This window comes from Uloborus diversus, chromosome 1 (genome assembly GCF_026930045.1).
Source record: "Uloborus diversus isolate 005 chromosome 1, Udiv.v.3.1, whole genome shotgun sequence".
Classification (NCBI taxonomy): domain Eukaryota; kingdom Metazoa; phylum Arthropoda; class Arachnida; order Araneae; family Uloboridae; genus Uloborus; species Uloborus diversus.
The window spans coordinates 194,642,092-194,662,991 of NC_072731.1; the positions used below are offsets into that span (position 1 = coordinate 194,642,092).

At 31.6% G+C, this 20,900-nt stretch overlaps 1 protein-coding gene across 1 annotated transcript in view; it reads right to left on the reverse strand.

Moving 5' to 3' along the window:
- Positions 1-20,079, reverse strand: part of LOC129218073 (zygotic DNA replication licensing factor mcm3-like) — a gene marked incomplete at its 3' end in the record, with an annotated part of 42,752 nt that extends 22,673 nt beyond the window's left edge. Inside the window, 15 exon segments of the mRNA XM_054852267.1 lie at positions 4,433-4,517; positions 4,652-4,741; positions 4,825-5,033; positions 5,538-5,692; positions 5,777-5,907; positions 8,021-8,123; positions 10,583-10,614; positions 10,616-10,822; positions 13,625-13,755; positions 15,973-16,058; positions 16,140-16,262; positions 19,045-19,067; positions 19,069-19,116; positions 19,118-19,159; positions 19,993-20,079. Of these exon segments, the coding sequence (XP_054708242.1) occupies positions 4,433-4,517; positions 4,652-4,741; positions 4,825-5,033; positions 5,538-5,692; positions 5,777-5,907; positions 8,021-8,123; positions 10,583-10,614; positions 10,616-10,822; positions 13,625-13,755; positions 15,973-16,058; positions 16,140-16,262; positions 19,045-19,067; positions 19,069-19,116; positions 19,118-19,159; positions 19,993-20,079 (1,552 nt within the window).
- Between the last annotated feature and the right edge of the window lie 821 nt (positions 20,080-20,900).

Below are 20,900 nucleotides of genomic sequence, written 5' to 3' on the forward strand. Positions count from 1 at the left end.
CACCCTTAAACCTGCGTTAGTTTGCGCCGATTTTACTGCTGTTCGCTGTTGTCGTTCTTTGGTTCTTTCCAGTGTTGCCAGATTCGTGATGATAACATACATTTCACTAGGCTGAAAAATGGAGGAATTGCTAGCTTGTCTGAGTTAGAGTCCCTACAGTCTGAGTAATGTTTGAAAATGTCTGCGGGTCACTGCGGGTAAAAACCCTCACTGCAGTGCATTGTGGGAACTGTAGCAGACGAAAATCCGGCACTACAGCGGATAATAACACTTGCTTTTGTGTGGCTTATAAACTCTTCTTTCTATTTAAAAATGGGAGTTTTTTTACGTTTTTAACTAAGAAACGTTGTAAAAGAATGATAAACGATTCATTTGATACGAAATACTCTCTTTATTATCGTATTTTCATGAGTTAAAGCCTCTTTGGTTACTTATCAGAAACATGGTGAAAACTCGAATTCTCTTTTTATTTTCCCCGTTTCTCGGCATTTTCCATGCATTCGTACGTCTTTTTAAGCATTAAACATGTTCATTATGCGCATGAAGTCCAGTAATACTTAAATAAAACGAGTTTTTTTAGCACTACTGACACTACGTAATTGGTCAAAATACCCGCAGACGGACAGCTGATGGGACCATTGCCAAACCGTGAATAAGGTCCATTAAAAAAAAAAGAATCAATTGATAAAGGGTAAACAATTTTTTGATGAACTGCTAAGTATAAAACAATGATTTGAAAACTTTTCATCCAACCAATTGTAGGTGTCATCTGGCAACACTAGTTTTTTTTGTGTAACTGTAGCATTTTCTGATTTTTTTTTTTTACACAAAGTTTATTCCATTTTTATCTGTCAACAAATGCAGTTGCTTGTTACAGTTTTGTTCTAACTATAATAAATGATCGCATCCGTACATATGTATATATAGAGAGATATATATAGAGGGGGTGGGGCGCCATGTTTTGATACGCTCTTCTGCGGCGTATACGATGGGGCGGCTTATCCGATGAACTTTTGTTTTTAATTAGTAAATTGTTGCATGTGCGGCGTATACGATAGGGCGGCTTATCTACCCGAAATTACGGTATGTGTAAAAATTGATTGAGAAATATATAAATCTTCACATATAAACTACACTCTTCATTGGTGTTTTTTTTTTTTTGGATTCTGTGTGGATTTGGATTTTGACTGGCTATACACCTATGCGGCTTTATGACTACTGGGTGCAGATAATTCTTAGTTCCCCCCCCCTTTTGTTCATTGGAATTGGGATTTTGGTATTTGCTTTGCCTTAGCTAACCTGTGCAATTTACAAAAGTTACTTACTCATATTGTTTTAAAAAGAATGTCTAATTCTGGTAGAAAAAAAGACCTAATCTGGCTTTCATTAGATGAAATCAAAAATGAAGCCAGTATTTTGTATCATAAAGGTCATCATTGTATCATATATACATGCATACTAATATGTTAATCAAGTCAAACATTTCAATCAATATTTCCCCGCAGAAAGCTATTTTAATTATTTAATTTAGTTACAAGATTCTGTTCTAATCTCTTTAATTAATTAAGAAATTAGGTATAATGTGACTATTGAATAACTGTTAATTACATGGAACCTTAATTACCTTCCGAAAAATAATTGTTTTTCTCGCAAATAGTATTTAAACCAAAAAAACTCAGTTTAAACCAAAAAAAACCTGGTTTAAACCAAAAAAAAAAAAAAACCGTTTTTTTTTGAAAAAAGCAGTTTTTTTTTACCAACCCTGGTCTGCAATGCAGTGAGTTGGAAATAACAAAGCTATACCTAAAAAAAGTCAAACGGCGCGAGCCGAAAAGCCACTCCTCCAAAAGCACGTTGCAAACAAAACAAGCACATGGCGGAAAACCGAGAGAATGTCGGTGTAAATTCGTGGTTATGGAATGGTCCAGTAATATTAAAGCATATTTTTCAAACACTCACTTTTTCTTTCTTCATTAAAAATTAAAAGAAAGTCATTGAATTTCTTTCTGTCCCGACCTCCATCTCGGAAATTTTGTCAAGACGGAAATCTGTCCTGAGATGGAAGGTCTTGCACCCATGATTAGATGTCTTAGTGTCGTTTTGAGGTGACAATATATGTAACTTCAGGAAATCAATGAATTGCAGAAACATACCTAAGGGTATTGTTTCTATGTTTGGAAAGAAAAGAAAACACAAAGAATTGGTTTGTTCAAGCGCAATTTTTGTGAAAGGCCTGCTCTTGGCATAGATTTAGACAAGTAACACATCTTTCACTGAATAATAGGTTTTAAAGGCTTTCTTTTATGTCAATAAATTTTTAAAGGTTCTACCATCATTTTTAAAGCATTTTGTGTAAAATCCATATTGGAAGACAAAGAGATTTTACAGACCGCTGTTATATTTTAATGGGTGTTCATCATTTGTGCTAGAAAGTCATGCCCAATAAAGAAATACAATGTCCAATTCATAAAAGGAGTTATTTAACTAATTATTAAAAAGTTACTCAGTTTCCCAGGAGTTTAGATAAATTTAATGATTTTTCATTCTTAAAAATGTTCCAAACAAATGTTTTTGTGGCTCCACAATATTGCATTCAGTTTCACCCTCAATGACAGAACTTTTTCTGGTGAAAAAATCTAATGCCTTACTGTAAACTATAAGCAAGTCTAATATCATTTGGAAGTTCTCCTTTTACATCTACTTATAAAGTAGAACCAAAAAGTACGTACAGTCAACCCTCATTTATCGCGGTTAATTGGTTCCGGCTTTACCACGATAACTAAATTTCTGCGAAGTAGGATTCTGTATTTATAAACCGAATATTTTCCTAATTAGAGCGCATAAACTTACTTAGGACAATTTAAATAGATTTTTAACATAGTTTGAGCCTTCTGGACATGAAACAGCACTCTTAGCCATCATTACATTTGCATTACTTAATATATTACACAAAATATGAGTAAATGAGATATATTAAACGTAATAGATATAACATCGTTATTATTGGGAAATAAAATGACGTACACACATGCATTTCTTACACACTACTATTAATCTATGAAAATAGCTTAACTTGTTCGATGAAGAATTAATTGCCTATTAGTGACCGTATGTGCCCCCATTCTTCTACATTTATCCTCATTAAAGGTATTGCGCATGCAACTTAAAAAGCTTGAACATTGTTGAACATCATTTACAGATTTATTTATCCATTAGTGATTTATACTTTCCAGTTATAATGTTTAACAGTTAAAATGAAATAGTGATTCGCTATACTTTCTTCGGCGATTTTATACCTCCCTCAACTAGTACAACTGCAGCCCCTCAGAAGAGCTTACCTTACTTGAAAGACATACTTTGTTATTCTTTTGTAGGAAAAAGTTTATAGGAGTGCATAAAAAAGGCTAGTTACTAAATTTGAAAAAAAAAAAAACCCGCGATGTAGTGAAGTCGCGAAGTAGCGACGGACGACTGTATACTAAGATCCTGTAATTTCAGTGTTAAAATTTTAGTTAGGGAAACAATTACATCAAAACAAATATTGCAATGGATGAAGGTATCAAGCACAATGGGATATATTTCCAGCATTAACAGCTATTTTAATCAATAATACTTTCTAAATGTATTACAGGAGCTTGTGTTTTTCAAAATGCAATAGTAAGTTTAAGAGAAAATATTAGATCTTGCTAATTAAATTTCCCAGATTATTCAATAAATGTAAAAAAAGTGATAAAGTCTTTCCTTTTTTTTCTAACACTATGGAAAGAGGACTGTGTGGCCCTTTCCATAGTTTATTGTTCAATAAATCAAATAATTAACCTAAAGCAATTGAGTTTAGACATTACATAATATGACCCTATTTGATTGCTTATTTAATTGTTTAGTCATTAGCCTCATAGAAAAATAAATATTGAATCTTATACCTAGAATGACAGAAGGAACCACAATGGCCCCTTAAGTATTTTGCAATACTTAGAGAGGACATTTTCATTTCTTCTACTTAACTATAGCAGAAAAAAGTGCTATTCACTCATTTCACTTTTATCTTCCTTGCAGTTGGATTTAATTCCAAATGTGATATACTGCAGACTGCCCACCGGCGAAAGTATAGAGGTTGAAAGAGAAGCTAACACTTTCATTTCGAAGTGTAGAGACGACATCACAGAAATTAATATGCATTTGGTTCTTATTTAGTCATTAGAGGAGATGTGTGAAACATATAGAGTTACTCAGGAAGAATTTTTCTCAAAAATCAAGATAGAGCTACACTGGCCCCTTCCGTCTTTTAAGTGTTAACGGGCTTTTAACTGTCTTAGAATCCAAGCTCATTGAAATCTAAAAGCCAATCTTTGATTAAAAATCTGATTTACCCTTTTAAAGTACTTATGAAAATATGGTTAGAAATAAAATATAAAATGAAATGAATTTTTACGTTCTCCATCCATTTCTCCTGGTTTTCTGTATCTGTGCATTCTAAGTACATGATCAGCAATTTCTCTGTCACTTTCTGGGTCCATCTATTAAAGAAATATGATTTCAATTTAAATAATAAAAGTCAACCATACTGTGATTTAGTCCTAACTGTTGACATATAACTAATTAGTTTTTAATTGACTAACAATAAAGCATCAATTTAAAAAAGTCACTTCACCTTATCTAGCATAATGAAGAGAAGATCAAATCGAGAAAGTAGAGAATCTTGTAATCCAATATTCTCCATTGGTGTTTTGTATTGATTATACTAAAAATAAATTACAAAAATTATACATTGAGTTTAAAAGAGAACAGAAAAAAAATTGAATATCTAGTTAACTTCATTACTACCTTTCCATAAACAGGGTTAGCTGCAGCTAGAACACTGCAACGAGCATTTAGTTTAGCTTGAATCCCCGCTTTTGCAATTGTAACTCTACCTTGTTCCATGACTTCGTGGATAGCTGTGCGATCAATATCAGACATTTTATCAAACTCATCAATACATACTACACCACGATCAGCAAGAACCATAGCCCCAGCTTCTAATCTCCTGTCCCCTGGGGGAAAAATGTTTTAAAAAAAAACACAAGACTATTAAAATATCAATTTTGAAAACAGTTTAAAAATTAACAGCATTTTTTTTTTAATTTCCAGAACTAAATAAAATTGAATTCAAGAATTTTCAAAAAATGAGGTATATTGAAGCAAATTAGTCTCCTTTCCCATATTTTTACACATTTCTACACACTCCTGTTACTACTATATAAAAAGCACCTATTTAATTATTAAATACTTCGTTCTTTTTCCTTATCCCTTCTCTGTGTGTGTGCATTCTCCATTGCTCAAAAATAATTCCAGACTTCTAAAATATGTTTCAAAATTTAAAAACTTTAAATAATTATGTGAAGAAACATCTCACCTCTGAAACTCTGATATTAATATTCAATTGTTAATTGTTTCACACTTAATTTTATTTTTACAAAGTTCTTTTAAGCAGAATTAATGTCACACAGTAGTGGGAAAATAAGAAAATTGTTTCATCTCAGAAAATAGGACAGTACCTGTTTCTTGATCAGTCGTAACTGCAGCTGTTAGACCAACACCAGAAGAGCCTCTGCCTGTAGTTGTTATAGCCCTAGGTGCAGTATGAAGGACATATCTAAGCAACTGGGATTTCGCCACCGATGGATCTCCAAGCAGTAAGACATTTATGTCTCTAAAAAAAGTAAGAGCAGTAATATTTAATGCATGTCATAGACACATGAAATGAAGAGTAATTTTTCAACTATAACAAATTTACCCTCTTAGTCTAGTTCCATTAGGAAGCACCTTTTCTACACCTCCTAACAAAAGGCATAAAATTGCCTTTTTGACAAATTCATTGCCATGAATGGATGGTGCCAGGGAATGAGCCAAAATTTCAAAAACATCCTGAAAGAAAATAAAATTGGATTAACATTTTTTTCTTCTGTCAAAATCATTAGTATTTATACAGCCGGAGTCAAAAGTTTATAAAATGTAGTTTTTTTTAATTAAAATCATTTATAAATGTACAGCATATCATTAAAACAATAACAAGATAATAAGACAAAATGTGACCACTAACACTGCCAGAATTAGAATTTATGGGGGATGAGGGGCCATAACAGTTCTTACATTGATCGCTCATTTGGAAGAAGAGTGTCACAATACGAAGAAATGAAATTTTACAGGAGAATCTTTTGAAGCTGAACTCTTCAGGCAATTTGCATTAAGAAAAGTAAGTTTGCTGTGCTCTCTAGTGGTTAATATTCGAACAAAAAAAAAATCTGTCATTATTTTCCAAAAAAGATAACATCCTTTGAAGACCTTTAAGTTAAAAAAAAAAAAAAAAAAAGGAAATTAAAAATTTCATATTGTGGCACCCTTTTTCCGAACGAGCGATTTTTTTTAAATACTGTGCTAGGATTGGCAATTTTCTGGAAGGGAGAGGGGGTGACCCAAAACCCTTTCTTGTTGCAATGTTTTTCTGCTGAACAGTTACACTACAGGTTACTTGTGAGTGACATTTATTGAAAGTAAGAAAAACATACTTTGAAAAGGTGAAAAAAAAAAAAAAAAAAGTGGCATATTTTGAAGAGGGCACTTTTAAAATTTCAGATAAAGTTAAGAAAATTCACTAAATTTGAAATCTTAATAAATTATTGTTTCATTCTTTCTAAGGAATGTCCAAAGGGATCCCACTCTTTGGACAGAAAATCTTTCGAGTACTTGCAAGGACCAGATTAAAAATTTTCAAGAACCACAAAAATCTAGATTTTCTATGGTTTTTAATCAAGTTAAATCCTTTTTCCCAAGGAAGAAGATGTTTGGTTTTTGAAGCACAATTCACATTCCAAAACTTACATCTAACAACATACGTTATTTTTTAACTTTTATTTTTCATTTTTGGACATTAAATGAACAAAAAAAAGCAGCCATTTTATTTTTCTGAAAATGTTAAAATAACCCGCAAATTACTATGAAAAATTAAATACTGCATAAATGCAAATGTTTGCTTATACCAAAAGATATAAAGTTGGGTGATCAACCTATTGGCAAGGAAAAGCAATCAATGTTGGCTAGTCCTGAGTGGGGTCATGTTCTTGACCCAGGAAAGCTTGAGTGACCTTACATCTGTAAATAGATGTGCTACCCTATATTACAATGACATCAGTTACTGTTGTTAAAATCTCTTCCCCCTATTCCAGGCAGTGGTGAATTTACCATGTTGCAACTGTGTGGAGCCCCAAGGATTATAGGGCCTTGAAGAGAATTCAAAAATGCATGTGATAAATATTTTACATAGTTCTATGATAGACAAAAGGGTTCCCCAACCTGTAAAGCTGCCACTAATTCCAAGATTCTTTAGTTTCATAACAGAATGTGTCAGTCAAACAAGAGGCACATTCTTGTTTCAGCAAAGTGAGTACAAGCCAAATCAAATTATTTTTTGGAGAATAGTTCAATTATGTAGAATTTTAAATACTTTGAAACAGAAAAGTTTTTAAGGAGTATACACATTTTGATACTATACTTTTATTTAGAACTAAAATAACATGAAAATTTAAAAACACTCCTAAATTAGTCATTTTCTTAAATACACTTTCCCTTGATGCCGATTAAAAAAAACCAAAAAAAAAAAAAAACAAAATGGATTTTTGGAGTGTACAAATAAAATGAGACACTCCACAAAAAATTCACAGAAAAGCTTTTGGACGAGTATTCCTAAATGTACAATTTTGAAAATAATTCATAAAAACTCGAGGACTGAAGATAGTTTTATGTTTTAAGCACTTAAAAGCTGTTTTCAAGACTTTTTAAAAAGTGTACAAACAATGGAAAAGACATCAGCTATTTATTAAGTCATAAAGCTATGAAGAACATCTAGACATTTTTTTTAGTATTAATTCCTTTTCCTCTTGCACAGAGTCACAATTTCTTTGAGGCTTTTTCAAATTTTAGGTACCTACAAATCTTAAATAAAAATAAATCAAGTTCTTAAAAACACACACACACACATTACCTTTTGTTTTGAAAATTTCTTGCATTTTTTCACATCGTCAACCGATATCAAAGGTGAAACTTCTTTGCTCAGCAATTGAATATTATTTGCTATTAATACAGTTCTAAAAAGTAAAAATACATTTGCAAAAATCAATTTCAATTCTTAATTTAATCTTTAAAATTACATTGCAAATCAAGCCTTCACATCAGAAGGTTTGAGATTTAAAATAATATATATATATATATATATATGAAATCAAACATTTTTGTGCATGAATTAAGAATGTTGCTGGTTTTAAGCATTTTATCATTTAATATTTTTATGATTGCTTATCATTTTTCTTTTAGTGGAGGAGGAATGCAATGGAAGGATGGGAGCAGATGAAATTCTATAAACATATTAAAAGAGCCTGAAAGTTTGAGAATCCTTGATATAGATCATTAATTAATTTTCTAATTTGTGGCTTGCAACTCACTGGTGTATCACCAGTTAAATTTGGGTTGTGACACCCCAACAAACCATTTACTCTACAAAGATTATATTAGCACTTGATTGAGCACTCTTATCTGCAAGATAGAAATTGGTTGTTAACATCAGGATAAAATAGTGATAAAATAAGAAGGGGGGGGGTGGAGGGTCAATGTGATGAGGTCTTTCTAGCCACATTACGGTGAAATCAGACCTTACGCAAAATGATTTGGCTGAAAGTTACACCATTCCATTCATCAAACAATAGCCAAACTGTTTTCATGTGTACCCAGCTGAAAAAAAAAAGCATGCTTTAGTTTTATTGCCAATTGAGCTATTACGAAAAAAAAAAAAAAATCCTGAAACAATTTGAAACTCCACATAATTGTACAATATTTTGATTTCAATATAAAATAATGAATACTAGGGGGAACTGATGCACTTCAATTTCAGTTTTGACTCAATATGATTTATGAATTGTTTCTTTACTAATTTTTGTAAAGTACCGTAAAAAATCTCTTAAAAATGCACATTTGTAGAACTAATTTCTTAAAACTTTTTTCAATCTGTTAAAACAAAATACAAACCATTACAATATTACTATATTTTTACCTCATTTTTAGTACAACTTAAACAACTTCTTCGACAGATCTTCATTAGAGATGAAGTTAGGCAGAAATCATAAAATAAATATTTGACATAATTGAAAAAAACTAATTAAAAGTTTTGAGAAACACTGATCTAGACAATAAAATAAATAAAAGAAGTTCAGTAGAACCTCGTTTATCCAAGCAAACTGGGACCAAAGGCAATATGAATAATTCGGGTAATATTGGAAATAGAGACGTACCGAGTAGCACTTTGGCCGAGTAGCCGAGTACCGAGTACTCGGCCGAGTACCGAGTAACTCGGCCTTTCACTACTCGGCCGAGTTTCCCAGTACTAATTATGTTGAAAGAAGGACCATCGACACACACCGATGAATTTTGAATTTATTGAAATAGTAGTATAGACCTCCTTGTCCATATAATAGTATTTAAACTAAATTCCTGCTGAAATTTAACTACAAAATTTTGCAAAAATAATATTTTTTAAACTAAAAATGAATAAATAAAAAGTATGACTTATCAAGTTGGAATTAAAACAAATTATACAAATTTATTCATTATAGGTCTAGTTCGCTAAACATAAATAATTTTTAAAAGCAGAAAAATGTGCAGGAACACTGCAGGCACGTTTTTCTATGTTACAGGGATCGTCTTTTCAGTGCATAACATGTGAACTAAAGAATGTAAAGGCATACGACAAAAAATTCGACTTTTGCTGGTTGCCTTTAAATCAACGAGCTCACATTTTGTGCATTGAAAAAGAAATTCCTCGTAACGCCAAAACACGTGTCTGCAGTGATCCTGCACTGTGCTTCTAACGTTGTTTTATTTCCTTTTATTTTTAAAGCTAAGGTATTTTTATATATCTTATAACTAATTTTAGTTTGTAGCAAAAATTCCATATTTGCACAATTTTTAACAAAAAAGTTTTATTAACTTTCGAGACATTCGAGCCAAGATTTACTCCATTGAAGTATTTCAAACTTCATTATTCTCAAAATTTAAATTTGAATTGTAAATGGTTGAAGAAAATTATATATGCTTGAGCTTTTTTGTAAATTTTAATACATTCAATTTTTTGCAACTACTCGGTATTGGCCGAGTATCTGATCAAAATTTGGCCGAGTACCGAGTACTCGGCATATTGGCCGAGTACCGAGTAGTTACCGAGTACTCGGTACGTCTCTAATTGGAAATAAACAAAATTCTTAAATAAGCAGATGTAAGATTTATTACAACAAAAAACAATGCTTGGTAACATAATTACATAGTAATGTTTCGCATGAAGACTTGATTTGCAGAATTTATGCAGGGTGGTCGCTCGCACATTCAATAAAAATAAAAAGCGAATGATGTAGTTCTTGTTCAACTATCATTATATAAAATGACTCTTAATGTGAACATAAAATGTCTGAAAAACTCCACAAATTTGATTCGGATAAAGGAGGTTCTCACTGTATTTTAAAAAAGCCGAAAAATATTAAATTTTAATACGGCATTTTACCTAAATATTCCAGTAGTGTAACCCATTTTTTTTACTTGGAAGGCATCGAAACATGCCAACAACTTGAACTCTGTCTCCAGGTTTACAGCAATCAACAAGATCATCATCAGCAATAATATCGACAGTACGAGGCAACTGACCAGCAGGAGCTTTTTCAGGCATTTCTTGGATTGAGAACGTTTGATGATTTTTATACACAGACAAACCATATTCAGTTTCCAAAAGATTTCCATCTTCATCCTGAAAGATGGAAACAAAATCAGGAATCCAAACACAAATATAAACACCATTACAAAGACACATTAGAATCTATGTTAGTTAAAAATACAATATACACCTCTTGTTTGTGACATCATAAGTTTGTTACTTTTGATAACATCAGAGGCCAGGGTGGAGATTACGATAATTTCGAACACATTTAGGACAAAATTTTAGAACAATAAATAACAAATATTAACTAACACAAACATCTCTATTTTGAACACATGCTTCATTTTTGCCAACTCTGTAATGAACCAACATCCCCCCACCCCCACAAAAGCTATGCAAGGGCTTTTATTTCCTGAAAGAAAAATCAGGAGTTATTCCTAAGCTATTTTTTGTCATAAAAGATTTGTACATTGTGAATAGTTAATTTCCTTTTTTCTTCCTTTCAAAAGATCAAAAGAAATAAATCACACATGAAGATGAAAATGTAGTTATGTGAAATAGAAATTCTTGGGCTTAAACTAAGATTAACAATCACTAGTTTTGCATCCCAGCTGTGGCACTCACTCTTAAAAGTCAAATTTTACAAAATATCGTCACAGGGGAGGTATATATTTGCATATTTTAAAGAATACAAATTCACTTAAAGTAAGACAGTTGCACCCTTTGTCCCATTTTCTTGTTTAAAAAAATTAGGTTTAAAATTTTGTAAAACTAAATCTAAAAACCTAAATAAGGCTCAATTATAACAATAAATAAAACAAGTACAAGTTATTTCATTAAAAATTAACAAAGTTGAGAATTTTTTTTCTAGCAAGTGGTTATTAAAAAGTATAAACACGTGTTGCCCTCCATAACTCTTGAGGGAATGCTCTGAACTGGATAAAATATTTTTGTTTTTTACTGTTCATAAGTATTCACTGATTATACATACCACAACAGAATACATTTTACATTTTCCAAAAATTTCTGGCTTTAAAGAAGCCAACATCATTGAATTGAACTCGAACAGTGACTGACATTTCTGATACATCTGACATAGAAAGTAATAGTGACAATGATGAAAACTTAAATGAGTATCAAAATTTGTTTTGCAGCGAGGATCAAGACTCAGAATTTGAAGGATTTAACACAGCTTAATCTCATATTTTATTTATTGAACTAGCCTGCGTTCCCGGCGTTGCACGGGCTACTTAAAAAATGAAAGAGCTGTTCAATTGATGTTTTTGTATTACTCTGACATCAGTTTCTAAAGCGCTAAGGAGTAAATAATTACGAGACATGAAGGTTTGCAAAACACCAGTAGAGCATATTTTTGGCAAAAATATCTTTAACGTTAATCATAGTTATCAATGATACAAGTTATGAGTATTTTCAATTAGCACAAAAGATGAAAATATATGCATTATCAATTATAATCTGTGCTCACGTTAAAATGAATTACATCTGATAAACTATATCTGAACTATTTACGTACAATTACAATAAGCTTTTTACATAGAATGACACATACTTTTTGGTTGATTTCGTGAAACTAAAGTACCAAGACTAAATAACTACCAATAAGCATTAATTTAATACCAAGTGATCATTTCAATTTAGCTTTAGTTAAAATCCTTAAAAACAATCTTTTTTGTTTAAATCTGTTTCACAAAGAAATCCAAAATATCTTAAGTTAACATGTTCTTTTAACGATATAAACTGCATTTTAAAAATAGAAACAGGAAGAAAAAAAGAGAGTTATTACAATTCGAAAACTCACCCATGTGACGGGAAATGTCCAATAAAATAAACATAATTAGTCGCACATTCTAAGTGAACCAAAATATGAGGCCGGTGAATGATAAACTTACAATACAATCAATCAACATAGCTAAAGAAACAACTTTCATACGCTGAAAAGAGTTAAGAACGTTGAATGTAAAAAATAAAAAAAGGACAGACGATAAAATAAAGGCTATGTCCGAATAGGACAATAAATTTTAAACTTATTTAAAATGAAATTCTAAATGGAAACGTTGTTTTAAGATTTGGACAACAGCCAAAAAAATCTCTTAAAACAATTATTAGAATTTTATTTGCTCATGCATATGCAAAATGGCAACAGAAAAGAAATAAAAATTCCAGAATAACGTTATGTTAATTAACGTTTTGATTAATATCTCCGCTAATTAAGGTCGCACAATTACGAGATTGGTCCTATTGTTTTCTTTGGAAAATTTCGAATTGATCGGTATCTCGTTCGACTCTCGATTCGCAGCGGTTCTCGAGTAGATAGATCTTCAGACAGACAGACAGACAGACGCGAACAGATTTTATTATTATAGTGGATGCTATTTAGAAATAAATTAAAACACTATTTTTCTTTATTAAAAAAATAGGTTATAATTAAGCTGAAGGTGATATGAATCATAAGTATTTTGCAAAAAATAAATAAAACAAAAAAGGTAAGTCTATAAATATTTTATATATATATGTATGCAATTAAAAAAAAATCTTCCCTAGTTTCGTCAGGTTAATGTTAATATTGCTAAAATTATTCATTACTATGTTCTTATTTGTCTTGAACAATGTCAGTGTTTAAATTATATGAGTTACTATACTACATACATGATCGCACATCGATTCTTTGGCCAACCAAAGTGGCTTATACTACAGTATAGTCTAGCTGATGGAAACCCCCCCCCCCTTTACTTTTGTGGGAGCCGTGTGTATGCCCGTGTGGCTTATTTCCCAGAAAATAAGGAAAGTAGAGGTTACTGCATTTACAAGCATATTTAGATTCTGTGAGTTTTTGAGCTAAAATAATGCGAATGAACAATATAAAACGTTTACCTTGGTTGGATAAACTGAACTGCTAGGATAAGCATCATAAGTAGTTAAATCTGTGTAGCGACGTTCAATAGTTTTCATTGTTGCTGGGCAATAATGAACACTCCTTACAACCTTTGGACGGACAAGAGAGCCTATGGAAAAAGAGGGATAACGAATCAATATGCAGGATTGTTACAATTTTTTTAAAACATTTAACATTTTTGAGTTGTTTCTCAAAAAAATATTTGGAATATACAAATTAACAATAACAATAAGAATATATAATATGTTCAACTAGTACAGTGGACCAGCAAAAATCCGCTGCCCTGAAATCCACCTATGTCCAAAATCCGAAACCAATTTTTTGTCTACATTGAAACATCAATATTTCTCTCCTTAGGTTTTATTTATAATTAAATAATAGAAAAAAGTGTTGATAATCTTAAATCTAAAATTTTAATATGTAAATTAACAAACATAAATTGGAAAAAAACTATATTTCTTCTTCTTTTTTTAAAACTTTAATCCAAGCATTGAGTAGTAAAATAGTAAATTTCTAACATTTGCTTTCAATTGAAAAATTTTATTTTATCAAAATGAAGCCACAATTCCAGTTTATAATTTCGATAAATGTTAATGTAGTTATTTTTGTTTTGTTTTGATAAATACAGTAACTTCTGGTCATATCGCGTTTTTTGGGGGACAAAGAAAAGTACGATATATCCGAAAGCGTGGTGTAATCGAGGTCATTAAAAATAGTTATCTATGCAACACATACAAGTAAATTAGCATTCACTCTTTTTGACATGATTTTCAAATGATTTCAATATAGTTCACGAATTTACTACCACACTTATTAAAACTTATATGCAATTTAAATTTAAGTAAATTTTCAGTGTCAATATGAAATGGTGATTAAAGAGGGTCTTCATTAGTTACAGCATGATAAGAGTGAGCATTCCGATACCCTCTTATTCTCAGTAGACTATGATTTGCAGCAGAAAGGATGTGAAAAGTAAAAGTAACCAGATTGTTAAGAGAAAACTCTTTCGCCTGTCCAGAGCATTCCTTTCTTTGATGCAAATCTCGATTTGTGCAACCAAGCACAAATCTTTTCTGTGCTAACAGGTAGTCAGAGAGGGCGTATGTTCTCCTACTTGGACCAGTATGACACCTACCTGCAGTCTCTCACTCATCATAAAGTCTTAGTAACAATACAAAAGAAAACATCAAGCAGTTTCCAAACTATATCTTAAATTAAAATATACTGCATGTATGTACATTTGAATGGCAGGAGTTGCCACTGCTTTTCCAGCAAATTCAGAAGAATAGGAGCATTTTCGTTTTTGTTCATTGACAAAATAGAGATAAAAACCTTTTCTGAGTAATACCATATGTTTTCATGAATAGTTTCAAGCTTAAAGCAAAGTTTTTTTAAAGGTTTTAATATTTTGGGAGACAGAAGAAAGGAGCGATATACCCGAATCAGCGATATATTGAGGCGCGAAATAACGAGAGGGTCAATTCAAATTAAATCAAATATTAACTTCAAAAGTGCTGTAAACCTCCTGTTTTTGTCAAAACATCGCTAAAATTAGCCTAAATAAAAAATTTGAATGCATCTGACCAAATGAAATGTTATTATTCACAAAAGATTCATCTTATTTTCAACAAGTTCAGTATCTCTTTATACACCATAGTTATACACATATAGTTCAGGCTGCTTGTTCAAATGCTGTAGCTCTTAATAACTGCAATATACAAATGTGACAGGTAATTACATGCTTTAAGTAGAGGTTATGTACTTCAGGAGATAAGTTGAAAAATTTCAGTTGTCAAGTCTAGTTTCGTTTTTCCAGTCATTTCAGTTTTATTCAAGAGTCAATTAGATCAAGGCAATCATAAAACAATAACCATTAATGCATTTTATGACTGCTTGAATTATTTCATAAAGGCCATAAATTGTAATTTAATTTAACATGAAAACTAAGATTATAAATCTTAGTTTTCAACTAAAATTATTAATCTTAATTTTCATGTCATTAATTTAATGAAGTCAACTTAGAAAATTATCTTCTTTAAATCATTCATTGTTATTGTGATTATTGGTAAATATTTAATGAGAGTTTAAAATGTGCTAAAAAATGACATCACATATAAAATTTGCCTTTTATAGTTCTCACCATCAACTTAAGTTTTAGAGTTTGACAGTTTAAACCAATTCTTGAAGTTTATCAAATCAAGTATCAGTTTTTGAGACTATTTGGACAGATCCCAGATAACGAATAAATTCATTAATATAAATAAAAAAATATTAACAAGTTAATGCAAATAAAATCATTAATATCAATAAAAAATATATATATTACATTTTGTAACTATTCCTTCAACACAGACAACATTGCCTAAGTAACTTGAAACAAGGGTTCTCGGAGTTACATGTCGAGATCCAAAACTAAAAAATATAAAATAATGCTTATAAAATATTTCATAAAAAACTGAAACTATCTTCAAGCTGTCAAATGTTACTACTAACCTGCCTTCTAATGCAACAAAAAATTCTTCATGCGTTTTAGAATAAGTAGGATCAGCAGCAGACACAAATTCTTTCAAAGCTCTTTGAAACGCAACAAGCTCCTCAAAAGATGATTTCAGTAAACTATAAGAAAACAAAATTGTCATAACATTTTGAGTGAGAAAATATTTAATTACCATCAAAAGCTTTGTACTTTTTGAGTATGATAATGTCATTAAATTGAAAATTCTAGTAAAAATAGAGATTTTTAACTGTTTATTGATCCATATTTTAATGTTATCAATTTACAATGCAATGCATATGAAGGGAGTAATTGTCAAAAAGACCCAAAAGTACTTTAGCACATTGGAACAACATCACTTGTAATGCTATCTTTTTAACTGATGCAGATTTTTTCAGGGGTTCTCAACATGAAGCATAAAGAAATTCAAGGACGGTGTGATGTTAAAAAAAATAAAATAAAAAAGTAGAACTAACCATATTTTGCAAAGTTTTGTGATTAGGGAGCCATTTATTAATTACATAAAGGTCCCAAGGGAGAGGGGGAATTGGAAAAATCTAAACAGCCCTTACTTTAGGGGGGGGGGGGATCAAATCCATTCTTAAGTAATATTTTCCAAGTCAACATTTTATATTAAAAATAGTGCATTCAAGTGATTTGGCAGGGATCCTATTTCATTTGCTTCTGGAAGGTAAAAAAAGCGTATTAGAATGAGCAATTTTTCCACTTGCTTTACAAACAACGAGTAGTGTGAAATATATCTAATAAAAGAATCTTACTATGTATGTCCTATTTTATTTTTAATTAGTATCGCATGATATACAAAAAAATGTCGAAAAAACATTCAGCCAAAATTCCCACATTTTAGTGAATTTTTCTTTACACAAAAAGATTTAATTAATTAATAGTTAATTTGATAACAATTCCGGTGATGCAAGATTTGTTATTTTATTATTTTGAAAGACGAAATGGTTTGAAAAATCTTACATACCCTTATACATAAGGGGGGGGGGGGGGGTCAAAAATTGCCAAAATCATCCTTACATAATTAATAAATGGCCTCTTATATGTAAATATTTCCGGTATTATTGCTTCTTTTCTTGAAGATTCTAGAGCAGTTTTCATTCAGATTTACCTCCTGCACATTAGAACAACACATTATGGTGCTCTGAACTTTTAAATCTAGTCTTTTTTTTTTGAGCTAATTGGGGGTACTGCGGTACCACCTGGAGACAACCATACGCACCCCTCTGCACATAGTGGAAGTTCTTCAACTGATGTCAACAGAAGTGACTGGTATTGCATGCCAACCTCACCTAATCTTACCTTCAACTTAGTGATTAGTTTTCCGACTCTTCCATATCATGTGCTCTAATGATGCAGTCAACGTTCATTCTATCGACTCCTGTTGTCCAAATAAAATCAGTCGCTATAACGGGAGGCCGTTATGTTATAACGCAAATATACAAGATGTTCCATTTTTTTAAGGTCTTATTTTTAAAATACAAGATCATTTAAGTTGTGCTTCGTTTTAAAAGAGAACCAATAAATTAACAAAAGAATAAATAATTGCAGGCATAAAATTATAAATACTACACATTAATTACAAGTAACTCCAAAATAATACATTTAATCACAAATTACACTGGGAGGAAAAAAACAGAAATTAGTTAGTTTTTTTTAATTTACAGATTGTGGGTTGCTTTGCTGTTTGAGAGTGCTGTTTTTTCTCTGAAAATATTACTTTTTTTCTCATTTAGAAATTGTGGAAACTTGCAGTTTTTCAACTTTAAAAAAAAAAAAAAAAAAAAAAAAAAAAAAAAAAAATCCCTTCATAATGTGTATTGTTTGTGTACAGTACTCCTCAATTCCTTGACACTTTTATCCTCAAATGACACCGCTCAATGAAAATATAAAGCCTTCAGAAGTATAAAAACTGTTATTGGATTAGCAATAGATAGTCTTGAGAGTTTTCAAGAAAGTTCAAAACTTATTTTTTGGACGTTATACTGCAATGAACGATTCAGTTTGGACATTCTAACGGGATATAAATTAACATTGCATCTATAAAATTGCAAACGGGATTTGCTTGCATTGGTAACTATAATGGAAGGGTCACAGTAATGAGAGGTCGTTATAAAGAGTGTCGACTGTAGTTCACAATTTAGTTACGTGTAGTAATATTAAATGTTGTGTGTGAACTTAATGATATCTTCATTAAGCTTCAGTTTTCAAACTGCAATCTTCCTATTGCTCTGCTTGTATGGACTATGTATAGCAGGGAAGAGTGACCTCACATTAGTACAGCCGGAAAAGTTGAGAACCCTTCATTTGCGCAACAATGTTTAAAGTTTGTTGATCTGTAAAATCCTTAAAGCTATGAGGTTTCTGCCCATGACTTGGGGAGCAATATATTGTATAGTGTGGCTCTAATAAATTATGTCTGACTATGGGAGAGTTTATTTCTGTTTGAAAGAAAAAGGAGGAATTCTCACATCTTGGCACTGATCCATTAATCTCTGCCCTTTATAATATAACTCACAATAAATTTGATTGTCTCATTACATCTACCTTATTCATCTGACCCTGCCTTAAATGACTTTTTATCTATTTGAACAACTCAAACAAGCTTTTATGGGCAAGTACATTTCAAAAGTAATAAAGGAATGAAAACGATGATGTACAATTTTTTCCGGCTTTAATTGCACATGCTTGATAATTTTATGCACATAGAACAAATTAATTTACTTCAGGGAACACATTTGAATTTTACTCATATTTAGGAACTTTGAAGGTACCTAGCCCATGTAATTATAATTTTGTTTTAGTCCTTATTTCTATTTTTATCGGAATTCCAGGTAATGAAAGAAAGGTTTGACAGTGAACTAAGAAAAAAAAAAATACCTCAGACATCTAGCTGGATTCTTTCTTTCTTAGATCATTAATGTTGATAAGGATTCTGCACCCTTTCTTACTTTATCATATCTTTCACAGCTTGGCTGTATATGCCCAGATCATCCTTAAGAGAAAAGAAGAATTAAGATAACTTAATTGAAAATAACTTTCATGAAAATTTCATATATATATATATATATATATATATATATATATAACAAGGGTTATTTCCTAAATAAAAGGTCCGAATTGCCGTATCCAATTGAATGTCGTGCCTACATTGAAACGTGCATGCGCACCGACTCCCGTCATGCCTGGTTCATCAAACGAGGCCATTTGCATTGGTACTGATGCAGTGTTCTTTGTACAGTGTCAGTTTATGTACTGTTTAATTAAAATGTTTTTAAACAACTGATCGGCCCGCCAAGTGTGAAATACGGTCGGTGATTCAGTTTTCGACTGCATGGAAGTTCCAGCAGCAGAAATCCATCGACAGATAAGCGAAGTGTATGGCCCCAATGCAATGAGTGACAGCAAAGTGCGTAAATGGGTCAGAGCTTTCAAAGACAGACGGAAAAATATCCATGATGAATTGCGACAAGGCCGACCTTTAGTGATCACAGATGATTTGGTCATTGCCGTGGATGCAAAGATTCGTGAATACCGGAGATTCAAAATTTCAACTTTATCATTGGAATTCACTAATGTGGGTAGAACAACTTTGCACAAAATTGTCTATGAAGAGTTGCAATTTCACAAATTGTGCTCACGTTGGGTTCCCAGGCCGCTTACCGAGGAGCACAAAACGAAAAGAATGGATTGTGCTATTGAATTTTTGAGCCAATATCATAGGGAAGGTAGGTCTCCATTCTTAGAGAGGATTGTCACAGGGGACGAAACGTGGGTGTCGCACTTGACCCCAGAATTTAAACGTCACTCAATGGAATGCTGTCACACGTCATCACCAGACAGAGACAAAGCCAAGCAGACAATCTCAACACGCAAAGTTATAGCAACCGTCTTTTCGGACAGTCTTGGACTCATGTTAGTCGAGTTTATTCTACAGCCGCTTACTGCGTTACCCTGACGAAACTTAGATGCGCAATACAGAATAAGCAACATGGGCTTTTGTTGTTTGGGGTTTTGTTGCTGCATGACAATGCCAGACCCCATTCTGCTATTCACACTCAAAATCTGATCAGATCTTTTGGATGGGAACAGATTGACCACCAACCATACATTTCGAACTTGACTCAGAGTGATTTTCACTTGTTCTGCTACCTAAAGGAGTTTCTCAGCGGCAAGCGTTTCGCCACAGATGACGAGGTGAAAGAAGCAGATAAAGACTGGTTATCCTAACAGCCGGCACACTTCTATGACTTAGGCATACAAAAGCTTGAAGAACGTTATGACAAATGTTTAAACAAATATGGCAAATATGTAGAAAAATAGAGAAACATATAAAGAATTAAATAAAAAAAGTTTTCGGAAAAAATTTGTGTTTGTTTACTTTTTATAAGAAATCGACCTTACTTTACGAATAACCCTCATAAATTAATAAGACCCCAATTTTGAAATCCCGAAAAGTTTAAACTTTTTCTTAAAATTTAAAAAAGAAATCTATTAAAAAAAATTAAAGAAATGATTAAATAATTGTTTACATTTGACTACTACTTGTTGAAAGTATACTTGCAGCTTATTTTTATGTTTCTTCAATGCCATCTGCCATTCATAAATTTTATTTCTTTTTATTTTCTTAGTTATACGACATAAAGTTGATTGAACAAAAACACAAAAGTATTTTATTATAAATATGATTTACTATATCAATCAGTACATTGCATAAAAATAAAAAACAACCGTGA